This window comes from Myotis daubentonii, chromosome 18 (assembly GCF_963259705.1).
Source record: "Myotis daubentonii chromosome 18, mMyoDau2.1, whole genome shotgun sequence".
NCBI classification, from domain to species: Eukaryota; Metazoa; Chordata; class Mammalia; order Chiroptera; family Vespertilionidae; genus Myotis; species Myotis daubentonii.
The window spans coordinates 29,809,255-29,824,177 of NC_081857.1; the positions used below are offsets into that span (position 1 = coordinate 29,809,255).

At 47.1% G+C, this 14,923-nt stretch overlaps 1 protein-coding gene across 17 annotated transcripts in view; it reads left to right on the forward strand.

The window, feature by feature from the left end:
* TPM3 (tropomyosin 3) overlaps window positions 1–14,923 on the forward strand; it is a 31,495-nt gene that overhangs the window by 4,557 nt on the left and 12,015 nt on the right. For 2 of the 17 annotated variants that reach the window (XR_009449898.1, XR_009449899.1), the window contains exons 3-9: window positions 9,237–9,370; window positions 10,586–10,703; window positions 10,819–10,889; window positions 11,525–11,600; window positions 12,891–12,953; window positions 13,123–13,188; window positions 14,170–14,248. Coding sequence is in view for 15 of the 17 variants with exons in the window: in XM_059674781.1 (XP_059530764.1) it covers window positions 2,232–2,363; window positions 9,237–9,370; window positions 10,586–10,703; window positions 10,819–10,889; window positions 11,525–11,600; window positions 12,891–12,953; window positions 13,119–13,188; window positions 14,170–14,248 (743 nt within the window). In the remaining 2 variants the exon portion in view is untranslated. Of the gene's footprint in view, window positions 1–2,129; window positions 2,364–9,236; window positions 9,371–10,585; window positions 10,704–10,818; window positions 10,890–11,524; window positions 11,601–12,131; window positions 12,208–12,890; window positions 12,954–13,118; window positions 13,189–14,169; window positions 14,249–14,923 lie in introns of those variants that run through there. The other 15 variants (XM_059674774.1, XM_059674778.1, XM_059674779.1 and 12 more) reach the window with 12 other exon arrangements.

Sequence of the window (14,923 nt, forward strand, 5' to 3'; positions counted from 1 at the left end):
TTTTAACCATTTAAATATGTATACTTCAGTGGTAGTAAGAACATTCACATTGTTTTGTTGGGTAATCATGGCTAAGGTCCTTTCAATAAGAGATGAAATTAGAAACCAATTACTGTATAACAAGGGGAAAGAGGAATGCAATGGTTAGGACATAGAGTCATTACACTCTATTTTAAGTACAGGAGGTGGGAGGGCTGGGAAGAGGAGGGACAGGGACAGACCTGTTGATCTATTGTTGTATTGTTGGTCGCCATGAAAACAATAGCACTGGACTCCGTTCTGCCCATCCATCCTGCTTTTAAAGGCTATCAGAGTCAATCCACCTGTTTCCCTGGATCAAGAGAGGATTATCTGTTCAAATCTACCAGCCTCTGGAATGCATGGTGTTTCAACAGCCCGTTGGTTTGTCGAAGATGAGGTCTGCTTTTTCACTAGGGCAAAGGGAGGTTCAATAGTGCCCCCTGCTGACCAGCACCCAGATGACAAAGTCTCATTTCCGCTTCCTTAGACCCTCTCCTCAGACTTCTCCCAGGAGAGTTGGAAAAATTCTTAGGCCATCAGGGTAGAGTTTACTGAGGCTCTGATCTCTGCTCTTCCTTCTCAATTCCTGGGGGTCGGCGGAATCAAAGTGTACAGTTACTCTACCAAGCAAATTACTTATTGTCTGTGGGAGTCCTTTCCTCTGAATGGTCTCATTGCTCAGTATTTCTTTTTTTTTTTTTGACATATTTTTATTGATGTCAGAGAGGAAGGGAGAGGGAAAGAGAGATAGAAACATCAATGATCAGAGAGTAACATTGATTGGCTGCCTCTTGCACACCCCACATTGGGGATTAAACCCACAACCTGAGCATGTGCCCTGATTGGGAATCGAACGGTGACCTTCTAGTTTGTAGGTTGATGTTCAACCACTGGGCCGCACTGGCTGGGCCAAACCATTTACTCTTTAAAAAAAAAAAAAAAAAAAAAATATATATATATATATATATATATATATATATATATATATATATATATATATTATTGTGTGTTTTTTTTACAGAGAGGAAGGGAGAGGGATAGAGAGTTAGAAACATTGATGAGAGAGAAACATCGATCAGCCGCCTCCTGCACACCCCTAACTGGGGATGTGCCCGAAACCAAGGTACATGCCCTTGACCGGAATCAAACCTGGGATCCTTGAGTCCACAGGCCGACCTCCATCCACTGAGCCAAACCGGTTAGTGTAACAAAACCATTTACTCTTAAGTGTCTTTGGTTTAGGGAAATTAGGATTTACCAGACGACTGCAAATTGCTTGGGATCTATATTTTCTAGCTGGTTGTAAATTGCTGTTGAACCATGACTGTTTCCCTATTTCACTTTCCTGGCTTCCTGGCCTATCTCAGCTACGATCCTTAATAGAGGATGCCTTCCTGATAAAATAGGGGCATGAGACCTTCCTCGCCTACAAAAGGAATTGTAAGCAATGATTGACTACCAGGTCCCGAATCATTTAAGGTCAGAGGGGCCGGCAGGTTGGTAAACCGCGGGTGCATATTGACTCTCTACATAACAGGGGAAAGACTAGTATTCTAAAGACGAAGCTCGTAACTGATGCAAACAGAACGAGACATTTGCCACCCTGCCCATCTCTTCCACACCCCGACTTTCCTTCGTTGCCTTTCAGGAGATGGACGAGAACCCACCACAGTGGGGTTGGAAAGGAGGTGCGGCTCTTGGGCAGATGAGGCCCCTGGAGTCCCAGCTTTTCTTAGCACATGGTTGCAGGGTCGGTGTGGGATGGCTGGAAGCAGCGGATTGTAGGATATTTTCTTCTAGAGATGCAGGGAGCCCTAGCGGGTGGGGAGGTGGTGGTGGGTCAGCACTGGGGGCTTCCCGACGGTCCGAGAGGCTAAGACCCGACGCGCCTCCGGTTACCATGGTAACCTCCCTTCTCTCTCCCCCCCCCCCCCGCCCCTCTTTACTGGCCCCAGGGAAAGACCGGAGCGGTCGCCCAGGGCGACTGGGAGGCCCCGCCCCTCGCTCCCGGCGCCCGGCGCCCGGCTCCCTCCGCGGCCCGCCTTCCCGCCCGCCTGGCGCTGGGAGGGCGCGGCGGCTGTGGCGTCACATCCGGGCGGGTGGGCGAGTTCCGGTATTTCAGGGCGGAGCAGGCGGAAGTAGGCTGAGAAGCGGTTGCAGCGCGGAGCGGAGGCAGGAAGGCGAACGCGAGCAGGCGCTGGGTGGGCACCATGGCCGGGATCACCACCATCGAGGCGGTGAAGCGCAAGATCCAGGTCCTGCAGCAGCAGGCCGACGACGCCGAGGAGCGGGCCGAGCGCCTCCAGCGGGAGGTGGAGGGGGAGAGGCGGGCTCGGGAGCAGGTACGGGAGGGCGCGGCGCGGGAGGGAGGGGCGGGCGATGGGACAGCTGGGACCCGGAACGGGGGCCCTTTCTTGGCGGTGGAGCAGGGCTCTCGGGGGGCTGGTGGGCTGGGAGGGAGATGGAGTTAGAGGCCGGAGGTTGGGTGGGTGGGGCTGGGCTTTAGCCGGACCTCCAGTGGGCGCGGGGGGACCGGGTGCCCGAGCCAGCAGGCTTGACCTCCAAAGGAATGGAGCCTCGCGGGGCCCGGGGAGTGGCTTTCCTCGTCCTGCAGCTCATTCATTCAGCCCCGCGGAGCCGGGCGCGGCCACGGGGAGGGGCTCGGCGGCCTCTCCCTCCCTCCCCCACTCCCCGTGAAGGGGGCGTCACTTTGCTCTGGTTTGAGGTTTCCGGCCCGAGGGGTGCTTCTCCGGTCGGGGATGGGCAGGGCCTAACCTACGGTGAAAGGGTGGGGCTTGGGGGGGGGGGACACCCGGAAAGCCCCCGGCCTGGCCGGCTGGCAGCTTTTCCGCTCCCTCCTCCCGCTCAGGAAATGAGGCAGCAGTCGGCCTAGAGGAAGCGGGGTGCCCTCCCTGGAGGAGGTGGAGGCCACAGCACCGCCTCCCATCCTCTGGCCCGGGGCCCTTTCCCCTTCGGAGGAGCCCTTGCAACTGCTAAATCCCCTCTCTTCATCGACATGAAGCGAGAGGGGAGGAGGTGGTACTCCGCTCCCTGCGTTTTAGTACAAATGTAGGAGCCGAAGGAACACGTCTGGCCCTACCCATGGGCACCGGGAAGGCAGGAACTGATGCCCCATTCGGGCGTCTATTGCTGGAGTGTCATTGATTAGTGCAAGCCGAGCCGGGACTTGTGCCAAGCTTAGGTGGTAATCGAGAGTATGTGGCAGGGAGTGGGGAAGCGTGCCAACTTCTGTCAAGGTCTCTGATTTACCAAGCGCTGTGATCGGTGGAGAGAGAGTAATGCATTCCTAGGTGGCTCTAGGAATATTCCTCTGTTACTTTCCCAATTATCCACCAGTGCCCTTTTTTTAAGTTCAATAAATATTGGTTCAACGGAAATGGGAACATAACACGTGGGTGGGATGAATGGTGATTCTTGAAACCGCTTTTTGTTTAGAAGTGGTGGTGTAGTTTCAATGAGCCATAAGCTTTCCCAGGTCTAGGGTACGGTGTAGTCTAGTGGGTGGAGCTGATCCCCTGAGTTGAGGCTTTGGAGGATGGTGAGGCTGGAGAGGAAATAACTTGCTGAAATTTGAAAACCCAATTAAAGAACTCTTAGGGTTTTATTGGTATTCCCTGTTCTATTTTCCGTTGGTAATTTTTTTCTTCTTCTTTTTGGCTGCTCTGGGGATTGGGAATGCTTTGGGGGTAGAGGGTAGGGCTGCTGCCCTCCAGGTTAATACGTAAAGATTGTTAGAATACTCATTTATTGATATAACGGCATAGACATGCTGGGAGCTTGTCTAGTCACCTTTTTCTCAGTGGGTTTTTCCTCTGTTCATTATGCCAGTAACTTCTAATTGTCAATTCAAGTGAGATGAACTGGCTGGGCTACTCTTTATGTCTAACAACAGTTTCTCATCTCCTTTGTGCTGGAGACCAGATCCCCTTAAAGGGGAAGAGAGAGAGGGTGGCTGAAGGAACGAGCCACATCTTGAGCTGCAGTCTTGGGCTCAACATTTAAGTATAGGCATCCTAGGAACAGTCCAGGGGGGATTGATGTCACTCCCCCACCCCACGCCTCCCAGGGTTTGGTAATTTTCCTTGTAGGAAAACCTGGTTCCCTTTTTTCCACCCTTGGTGACTTTGGGGCCATAGGCAGCAGAGTGAGCAGCTGCAGATGTTGCTTCAGCTGCCCTCGCGCTCAGAGCCTGCCACATCTGCTCACTGAGCGGACGTCTCGGGAGGAAGTCCTCAGATGGGGAAGTAGGGTGATAGTTAAATATTGATGAAACTAATGTCTTCTCCTTTGCAGCTTGAGGGAGCCTAACCTTTTGATTTCTGCTCTAGTGAACTTTGAACCCCTCCTGAGGGAAGGGCGTGGAGGAGGTGCTTGGGCTACTTCCTATCCTCTTAGGACCTAGGCCATTGTGGAATGCGGGTTTTGCAGGCACCTCCCTCTGGCACAGGAAGCTCAGGACTCCCTGATGCTATCGCATGCTGTTAGTGAGATTGTCACTTAATGGTTTTTCTTGTTGCTTTGTGTGGGCATCCAGCCCTGGCGGAGAAGCTGGCTGGCTCCAGAGCTGAGACGAGGTGTTGGGGGGCCCATCTTCCCTTCCTGCTTTGGCCTTGGAGGTTGACCTTTTATAATGTAGCACCTTGTCAAATCCACTTTCGATTTTGAGTCTCCTTTTCACTTCCTGCTGAACTTAAATAGATGGCAACATAATACTTAAATGTAGTCTTTTTCCTTACCTGTGTTTTTGCTGTGATGGTGGTGGTGGTAAAGACATACATAACAGAAAACTTACCTTTTTAACCACTTTAATTTATTTTTAGTTTATTTTTTAATCCTCACCTGAGGATATGTTTTTCATTGATTTTGGAGAGAGGAAGGGAAAGAGAGAAACATCTATTGGTTACCCTCCCATATAGTTCATTTTACCTCCTAACTTCCCTGGTATTTGTCTCTTCTTTTTGTGGTCTAAAAAAATTTAGGAATATTGTGAGGGAGGCAGTGGGCTTTGAACAGAAGTTTCGATTCTGATTTTATTCCCAAATTCCCAGTCTCTGGAGGGGTTAGAATGTCTGACCATTGTGTGGCTCTCCTATATGGGTCTGCAGGGCTAGCAATAGGCTCTATCACCTTTCTTTGGTTCAGATTTGCTTTCCTGCTGATTACCTCACTTTCCCTTCATACTAGGGCACACACTCATAGGGGAGAGGCAAATAGCACTTTGCTCTGAGTGCCTGCCTTAGACTCCACCTTTGTTTGCTCTGGGGCTGATAGCTGGACTCCCTTCCAACTTGCCTTCCCCTTGGTGAAATTAAAGTCCCCAAGGACACAGTATCTCCCAGGGTAGATACATTTGTGAACACAGTGAACTAGAGCAGCCCTTTACTCTAAGGACTCCAGGCTAACTTCCATTACTCATTCATTTCCTTTGAATTTCATCTGTAGCTTTTGTCTAACAAGAGAAACCCCAGAGTGGCAGGATGCCAGAATTAGACTAATCACACTTCTGTCTTTAGCCCTGATCTACCTCCCAGCACCAGTGCCCTGTCATTTTCTTGCCTTGAGGGGTGTGGTGTGCTTGGGGCACCTCTAGCATGGAGGATGGTAGCATTCTAACCAAACCTAATTCACAGTTGAAGATATTGTCAGTCATATTCTCATGTGTCCGAATTGCTGTTGTTTTCTCTTCCTTTTTCCTTGGGATCATTGCTCCCTGGGTAGTGGGGAATTCTATGATTACCTGAAGGAAGGGTCTCAGGGTATATCCTCCAAGCTGGGCAGAGGTGGGTAGGCTGAAAGATCAAAACCACATCTGGGCATGTTACCCCTAGGATGATTAGAATAGCCTAAAACAATGTTTCCCTGGTTTGCAGAAGTTGGTACCATTCAATCTTTTGGCAGGACTGATAGGCATTTTGCATAGGTTCTGATTTGAAGGGAAATCAGGTGTGCTTCCTTCTCCCTTTAAACATTGTAAGAGATCTTGATTCAGCAAAGCTTTTGCTTCATTTTAAAGAGAACTGACCCTCTGGGGGAGGGAAGAGGAAAAAAACACACAGGAGAATAGCCACTGCCCCGCCCACCCCCACCCCCACCCCCATGGGAGGGGGTGTGTCTGAACGCTTTTGCTGGGACTCCCATCTTGGGTTCTGCTTTTGCTACAGGCTTGTTTAATGTGCACATGTTCTGGTGAGGCACCAAGATGTGTTTCCTCCCTTTTCAGCCTCGCGAAAAATTAGGTTGTAAATCCTGATGTGTGGTAGAAACTGCCCTAGCCAGCTTGTTGTCATGGAAACTTTGCACCCCACCCCCATAGTCTGTTATCTTCTACTCCTTTTGGGTGACTACTGGTGAGCTCGAAGGGGACTGAGATTAAAGAGCTTCCTCCAAATCTGGTTCTGTGGTTTTTTTTAGTTCTAGGCATATGTGTGTGTGTGATAAATTATACTGGCAGTGTTTCATAGCTCTTGCCTGATAGCCTGAATTGTTCTTGTAATCTTGACTTTTTGAATTTGTGGGGTGAAATGTGTGATGTTCTAGGAGACATCTGTTTTCCTAGAAGGGACAAAACCAGAGAATACTTGGCTTTGTGGTGTTTTGAATGGTGTAGTTAGAGGCACAAATGGTTTCTTGTAAATTCAGCTTCTGTAGACTTCTCCGTTTTCTTTTCCTCTAAGGTGGTAGTTATTTATACACATCCCCCATCCCACCCAGTCTGGTCCCTTGAATTTCCTATGCTTGTATTGGGAAATTTTTGTGTCAAGTAACCTGATTTTAAAATTTTATTTACTGATGAGAGAGAGAGACATCGAGTTGTTGTTCCATTTATTTATGCATTCATTGGTTGTTTCTTGTATGTGCCCTGACTGGGAATCAAACCCGAAACCTTGGTGTATCAGGATGATCCTGCAACCAGCTGAACTACCTGGCCAGGGCTCAAATAATCCAATTTAAAAAACAAATGTTTTTTTATTGATTTCAGAGAGAGGACTGGGGAGAGAGAGAAACATCAGTATCAGAGAAACATTGATGGTCTGCCTTCTACACGCCCCCTACTGGGGATCTAGCCTGCAACCAGGGCATGTGCCCTGGCTGGGAATCAAACCACAACCTCCTGGTGCTTGGGAGGATGTTCAATCATCTGAGCCACATGGGGCAGGCTAACCTGATGCTTAACAGAAATCTCTTGGGCTATATCCCTCCCCATAAAGCAGTGGTTCTCAACCTTCTGGCCCTTTAAATACAGTTCCTCATGTTGTGACCCAACCATAAAATTATTTTCGTTGCTACTTCATGACTGTAATGTTGCTACTGTGATGAATCATAATGTAAATATCTGATATGCAGGATGGTCTTAGGCCACCCCTGTGAAAGACAGGGATCGTTCGACCGCCAAAGGGGTCGTGACCCACAGGTTGAGGACCGTTGCACTAAAGGCTAGTGGCGCAGATTATTTCTATAGCTGCCCCCACCCCTGTCTGTCAGGAGGAAATCAGGGTAATAGAATTCAGGTGCAATCTGGGCTGTAGCAGGGAGATCATGTTTACCAAGCACTTGGATAAGCATCTGAACGGGGTAGCATGCAGGGCAGATTGAATTCTTCTATGGTTGTGGCAGTCAGCATACTTGCTACCAGTAAAGGTGTGGGGAAGGGAAAAGCAGTCTTAGGAAGGAGGCTTTTCTACCAGTAAAATTCATCCATATGCAGCTGCCTCTTCTCCTTATTTCTCATTCCATTACCAAGGAAGAGGCCTGGGGTGTCTTAGACTCTAGCTCAGCCGTGGGCAAACTACGGGCCGCGGGCTGGATCCGGCCTGTTTGAAATGAATAAAACTATTGAAAAAAAAGGCCGTACGCTTTTATGTAATGATGTTTACTTTGAATTTATATTAGTTCACACAAACACTCCATCCATGCTTTTGTTCCGGCCCTTCGGTCCAGTTTAAGAACCCATTGTGGCCCTCGAGTCAAAAAGTTTGCCCACCCCTGCTCTAGCTTGTGCTTGATTACGGGGCGAGGTTAGGGAGAGGTTTGTCCTAAGTCAGTGATGGCGAACCTTTTGAGCTCGGCGTGTCAGCATTTTGAAAAACCCTAACTTAACTCTGGTGCTGTGTCACATATAGAAATTTTTTGATATTTGCAACCATAGTAAAACAAAGATTTATATTTTTGATATTTATTTTATATATTTAAATGCCATTTAACAAAGAAAAATCAACCAAAAAAATGAGTTCGCGTGTCACCTCTGACACGCATTTCATAGGTTCGCTATTACTGTCCTAAGTTGTACTTGAAGGGTGAGGCCATGGGGCTAAGGGGAATAGACAGAGTCACGATTCAGAAATGTGGAGGAGTGGGGATGGGCATAGAGAACTCATTCTCTTCTGCCCCCAGTTCTTTTTCTAATGTCATCAAAGCAGATAATTTTAGCCAGAAGCTTCTTGTCAACTTTAAAAAGGTGGGGAGTAGGTCTCCCAGTGGACCATGCTTTCACTTTCTGATTGGGAAGGTTCTTCTGGCAACACAGTTCTCTCAGTCATCCTTCTGCTGTGTCAGTGTAGGGTAATCAGAGGATGAACAACCTGAGTTAAGTAGCAAATAAATTGGTAATCTCCCCTGGCCAGGTGGCTCAGTTGACTAGAGTGTCATCCTGTACACCAAAGGGTTGTGGGTTCAATCCCTCAGTCAGGGTGTGTGTAGGACGCAACTGATCAATGTTTATCTCTCATATCAATGTTTCTCCAAAAAGAAAGAAAGAAAGAAAGAAAGAAATCAGTAAAAACATTCTCCAATGAGGATTGAAAAAAAATCTTAATAAATAATTCAAGATTTCCTGTGTGAGACACTTAAAAGAGTAAGAATACCTCTAAGCCAGAGCTCAGACAGAAGGAACCCTTCACCGGCTGTGTTTGCTGACAGTCAGGAGTTTGAACGGAATCCAGAAAGGGGGTGGTGGTGACACTGGGCTGCGCAAGGAACTGAGTTTTAAAACACTCTTCCTGTGGAACATATAGTAGTTTGTTGACAGAAGAAGGCAGGAAATATGTAATATGTTTGCTTGATCTGAGCTAAGACAGGTTCTACCCTGCTTGACTCTTCGCTTCTTTCACGGTCGTCAGCCCCAGTCTTTCTGTCACAGTTCTATTCCTTTTCACCATGCCTCTGCTTCCTTTTTCCATTATTTTACTGAAACGCAGGCTGAGGCTGAGGTGGCCTCCTTGAACCGTAGGATCCAGCTGGTGGAAGAGGAGCTGGACCGTGCTCAGGAGCGCCTGGCCACTGCCCTGCAAAAGCTGGAGGAAGCTGAGAAAGCTGCCGATGAGAGCGAGAGGTGTGTAGAGGGGCCTCTTGAAGCGTGCATTTCCAAAGAAATTCATAATGGCTCTGGTCAAGATTTCCTTATAGACTTGTTTTTAAAAATAGTTTGCTGTCTTACAGGATCCTCATTCCTCTTCTGCATAGTTTCCCCACTTGAAGACAGGGTTACCTGAACCCTGTACCTGTAACTATTTTGTAATTGGTTTCTTTATAAATTGATCCTTAAATGGGGTCACCAGGATGACTTCCACTTACTGGATCATAAACTTACTTGATTGGTTCCTCCAAAGCAGTGGTTCTCAATGAGACTCCAGACCAGCAGCATCTGGGAAACTGGCAGAAATTCAAGTTCTCAGCTGGTACCGTACCTACCCCTGATCTATGAATCAGAAACTCTGGAAGTAGAGCCCAGCAATCTGTGTCTTAAAAAAAACTCTCTCGACCCTGGCTGTACTGTTAGGATCATGGGAGTGAGGGGTGGGGATCATCAGGGAGTTTTAAAATCTCAGAATGCCGGGGTCCTACCCCAGTTCAATTAGAATCCATTGTGAGAGTGGCCTAGGCATTGATGTTTTTAAAATTCCTCTGATAATTTTCATGAGTTGAGAACTGTAGTCCTTAAACCAAATCACAACTCATCTTTGATGAAAACTGCCATTTCGCTCCTTGCCATATGTGAACTATGTGATGACTTGCATGGGATCAAACTGAGGCTTTCAGAACTAAAAATGCCCTACTGGGAGTCCAGTAACACAGTGTGGCTGTGAAAACGAGTGAGGCAGCCAGCTGTGTCTGTACTACTACAGTACAGTGTCCAAATTATAGAAAGTGAGGAAGACAAGTGCAGAACAGTGTAGTATATGATTCCCTCAGGTATGGGGAAGTAGGGGTGAGACTTTCTGCGTTTTTATCTGTGGAATACATTTCTGGAAGGATTATGAAGTAAGTGACTACCTCTGATGAGCAGGATTAGAAGGGGAGAGACTTTTCACTTTATGCCCGTAGACTATACACTTAAATACTTAATTTCTTAGTAAGTGTGTATTGTTTTTATAAAGGTTCAAAACAAAATGAACTAAGGTGGGGCGGGGGGCCATGGGAATTCTCTTTGAGTGGCAAGCAGAGAGGAATGATCTTCTATGCCTGCAATTCTGGATCCCTTGGGGTGTAGCTGATGACAGATTCCTGAGAGTGTCAATGCCACATTTGTCCTTATTGTTTCTAACAGAGGCATGAAGGTTATTGAAAACCGAGCTTTAAAAGATGAAGAGAAGATGGAACTCCAGGAAATCCAGCTCAAAGAAGCTAAGCACATTGCGGAAGAGGCAGATAGAAAGTATGAAGAGGTGAGGCACCGTTCGTTGTCCCTCTGTCGGTGACATTGGGGTTCTCAAAAGACCCAGGGGAGGGAACTAGCTCCTCCCCTGCTTTGCTGAGCTGTGCCTTGGTCTCCTCCTGTAGGTGGCTCGTAAGTTGGTGATTATTGAGGGAGACTTGGAACGCACAGAGGAACGAGCTGAGCTGGCAGAGTCGTGAGTGTCTTCCTCCCCAAATCTTTGCCCTCCATTCTATCCGTTCCCCTTTGGCTTGGGCAATGTGAATAAGCTAGCATTCCTCAACCTTGTTAAACAGGGCCCGGGCAGGCATTATCGATAGTGCTTTTTCAGGCCCTGTGAATGGCCTGGGGCTTTCTTACTCTCTTTCTTACTAGTGACAGGGGACAGATTGAGGCTTTCTTATTGAGGGAAAAGAAAGACTAACATATGGTGAGCCGTTAACTGGAAGGCCCTACTGGGTTCTTTCACCTGGTCTGTTTCTCCCTGAGGCTTTGAAGTGGCTGTACCGCCTTCAGGTCTCCCTCTGTTTTTACCACTTCCCCAATTGGCTGGGGAACTTGAGGGCAAGGGCAGGCATGAACAGCTTTCCTGTTGGCACCTTCTGGGCCTTGCATAACAAAGTTAGTGCTGGTGCATATATATATTTGTGCTTCCCTTGCATCCCCCTCTCCCCGTACATGACATATCATGACCATGGTGGTGTTTTCTTCCCATTTTTTGAAAAGTTTTTTTCCCCCCATTTTGCTGCTTGTTTTCTTGCTGTGTTCCCTCTTGACCTTTCTCCCTCCCCACAACCTGGCTTGTGCGATCCCCGTGACTATCACTAACAGCCGTTGCCGAGAGATGGATGAGCAGATCAGACTGATGGACCAGAACCTGAAGTGTCTGAGTGCTGCTGAGGAAAAGGTACTAACCATTAAGCCTACGGAGAGGTTCTGTGTATGGTGTGGTTTTGTTTTTGTTTTGCAGCTGCCTCCCCTCCACTGGTTGGTTTGTTGAGTGCTTTCTCATCTCTTCATGGAATGCTCCATTCTTTTCCACTTCTTGGCATCTTTCATCTTTTCTTTCCCAGTTGCTTCACTGCCTCCACAGGGTCTCTCCTTCCCTTGGGTGATGTGGGGGACTATTGGGTTGGACATCTGTTCCCACCTCACCCCAGGTAGCAGTTACGAATTGTTCCCAGTAGTGAATTCTCTCAAGTGTTTTCTTTATTGGTATCTAAACATTCTGAGTCCTCGCCCATGGGAGTCTAGCTCCTGACATGGTCTCTGGTAGAGGGAGGAGGGTTGTTGCTTGCTCACGTTACCTGGGACCTTCTCTTTTCCCTGTTATGCCTTCCAAATCTCTACATATAGGTTCAATTCATGTCTGTGTGTCTCTCTCCCTTTTTTTATTCTTTTCTTCCCCTTTCTTCTGCGGTATGTAAAATATTCACAGTAAGTGTTCTGAGCTGGAGGAGGAGCTGAAGAATGTCACCAACAACCTCAAGTCTCTTGAGGCTCAGGCGGAGAAGGTAGGGGCTGGTTTGTGAAAGTGACAGGCTTTGGGGGCCTGGGCCCAGCCCTACCCTTAATGAGAGACTGGAAAAACTCATTCCTTATATAATCCAGTGAGAAGTATCCTCCTCTTAACCCACCCTCTGTCTGGACTCTAGGTTTAATGCTAATTCTTGTGCACTTTGACAGCTTTAGTTAAAATAACTTCATGGTCTCAGGTGCCTGGGGTCATGTTCTCAGGTTGATAGGAATGTGCTGAATGACAACGATCATGGGTCCTAATAGGTTTTCTAGCAGAAAGATGGGAGCAACAGATGGTATCAGATTGAGAGCGACTAAGCAATCGAAACAGAAGACTTGTCTTTATCACCATGTGGCACTGTTTTAGCCATCTGGCCTTGGGTGTCATCATACTTAATAAGTAGGAGGAAGGAAAGTAACCCCTGGGTTGATCTGAATGAGATCAAAAGTTAGGTCCCTTTAAAAAATAAGAGTATCATGACTCTTAGGACATTGATTTATGGATTTTAAGGACTTACTGTCCAGAAATGGGCCTTGCTCTTCGTTATGGACCAACCATTCAGCACAGTATATCCAAGAAGATAGTCAATCTAAGAGTAAATGTGGGGCTGGGGGTGGTGGTGTATTGTCTGTGTGAATAATTTTCTACTCTGAAAATTTTATTTTATTTCTCTTGTAGTACTCTCAAAAAGAAGACAAATATGAGGAAGAGATAAAGATTCTTACTGATAAACTCAAGGAGGTGAGCTGAGGGGAAGGGCCCAAATGTTTAAGGGTATATAGGGCATAATGTAGACTGGCTGGCTTTGGTTCTGAAAGGTTTGGAAGTAGAAGGTGAAGATAATAGAGATTCTTCTCTTATTTGTTTTGTTCATCTCTGATTCCAACGGTTTTGTATTTCCCTCAGGCAGAGACCCGTGCTGAGTTTGCTGAGAGATCGGTAGCCAAGCTGGAAAAGACAATTGATGATTTGGAAGGTATGGAGCCTGGGAGAGGAATTAAAATACTGGAATATAGAGGAAGACCTTGCCCATTGACCATTATCCCCTTTCCCTGGAGACCAAAGGGAGTTGGTGGTGACTTGGGATGCATCCCGTGCCCTGCCACAACTAGCTGAAGTGGGTCAAACCCTAGAATAGAATTGGCTATCTACATTTAATCTTTTCCTTTAGTAAGACTTTACTTAATATTCTGGAATTTACATCCTTCCCTTGGAGACTGATAATGGCTGCATTTATCACCAATTTAGTAGTCTTAAATCTTTAGTTTTAGTTTCTGGATCAAAATGGTAGCCATACTTTGAGAAGGCAATGAGAACATGTGTCACTCCATGGCTGCTTCTGGCAATCCTGTTCACCACTCAGGTTGTGGGGGACCTTCGCAAGAGATGACCAGTACCACGGGCTTTCCAATACTTCTGTCCCCACAATTTGGCATCGTGTCCACCCTAACAAGGGTAAAGGTACTCTGAGAACTCTGAAATATGCTCCTTTGGTATACTCTGGGTAGCAGGGTATTCTTTGGGGAGTTTGAGCAGGCAACCTGTAGAGCAAAGGGGCCAAGGAGACTGGTTATCCTTGGCAGCTAGAAAAGTATCTGATATTAATGATATTAATGTACTTTCTCTATTTTTTATTTTTGTTAAATTAAGCACTATCATGGCTAGAAATTGGTTTAACTGGGTGGCAGTTAAACCTCTTGAGTGCCTTTGGTAATAGGAATTTCTAGCCACGACTGTGCCCACCTTCTTACCCCGCAGTCAGTTAGAGGTGTCAAGAAGTCCAGTTTGTCCTGGGCGACGGTGGATCTGAAAATGGCCAGTCATGGTGCTCTTAACTGTGGTATTAGACCCACAGTGACACGTTCCCTAATTTCTAATGATTCCTTCTCTTCATCTGCTTTTGATACCTTTCACTCTGTCCCCCTCGTTCCTCCCTGTGGTTCCTGTGCCTGTCCAGATGAGCTCTATGCCCAGAAACTGAAGTACAAGGCCATTAGCGAGGAGCTGGACCACGCCCTCAATGACATGACCTCTATGTAACTATCTGACAGCAGATGGGGCTGGGACCGTGGCTGTGGGTGAGCGGGGCTATAGACTGCATAGAGTGCTTTGGCTTTATCCTCTGGACACTAGAATCTCCACCCTTATCTCTAAACATTGGTGCTGGTTACTTGTTGGCAAAAGCTGGGGAGGCATTTAATCTTGGATCAGTGGTAGAACCCTGATCTACATGTAATTTTTATTCACAATCCCTTCTTTATAACACTATGATTTTTCTATTTGTTCCTCAATTTTAGTTTTCTCAGCAGGGATACTGCTGAAGGTAGAAACATGTCATCATATGACTAAGGAAATAGGGCCCAGAGAACCAGTGACTGGGGTTCTAATACTACATAACAAAACTCAGACCTCCTGGGTGTATTTGGTTTGGGCCCTGATAAAATTCTGGGGAAACACCCATAATTGGAAATAATCAACTTTACCTACAAATTGAATTTGATTCCCAAATTTTAGTCCCAGAGCAAGCCTGGTAGTAAAAAGCACCAAAAAGAGTTGTTGGGGACTTCACCTGTTTGCTGTGGATCCCTGGTCCTGATGCTAATCTGCCTCTTGGTGTCTTTCCCACTAACCCTGAAAAGAAGCCGAGTGGCTCAGGCTATAGTGTCTGGCTCTCTTTTATCCTTCCTACTGCCACCTGTCTCCCACGTTGT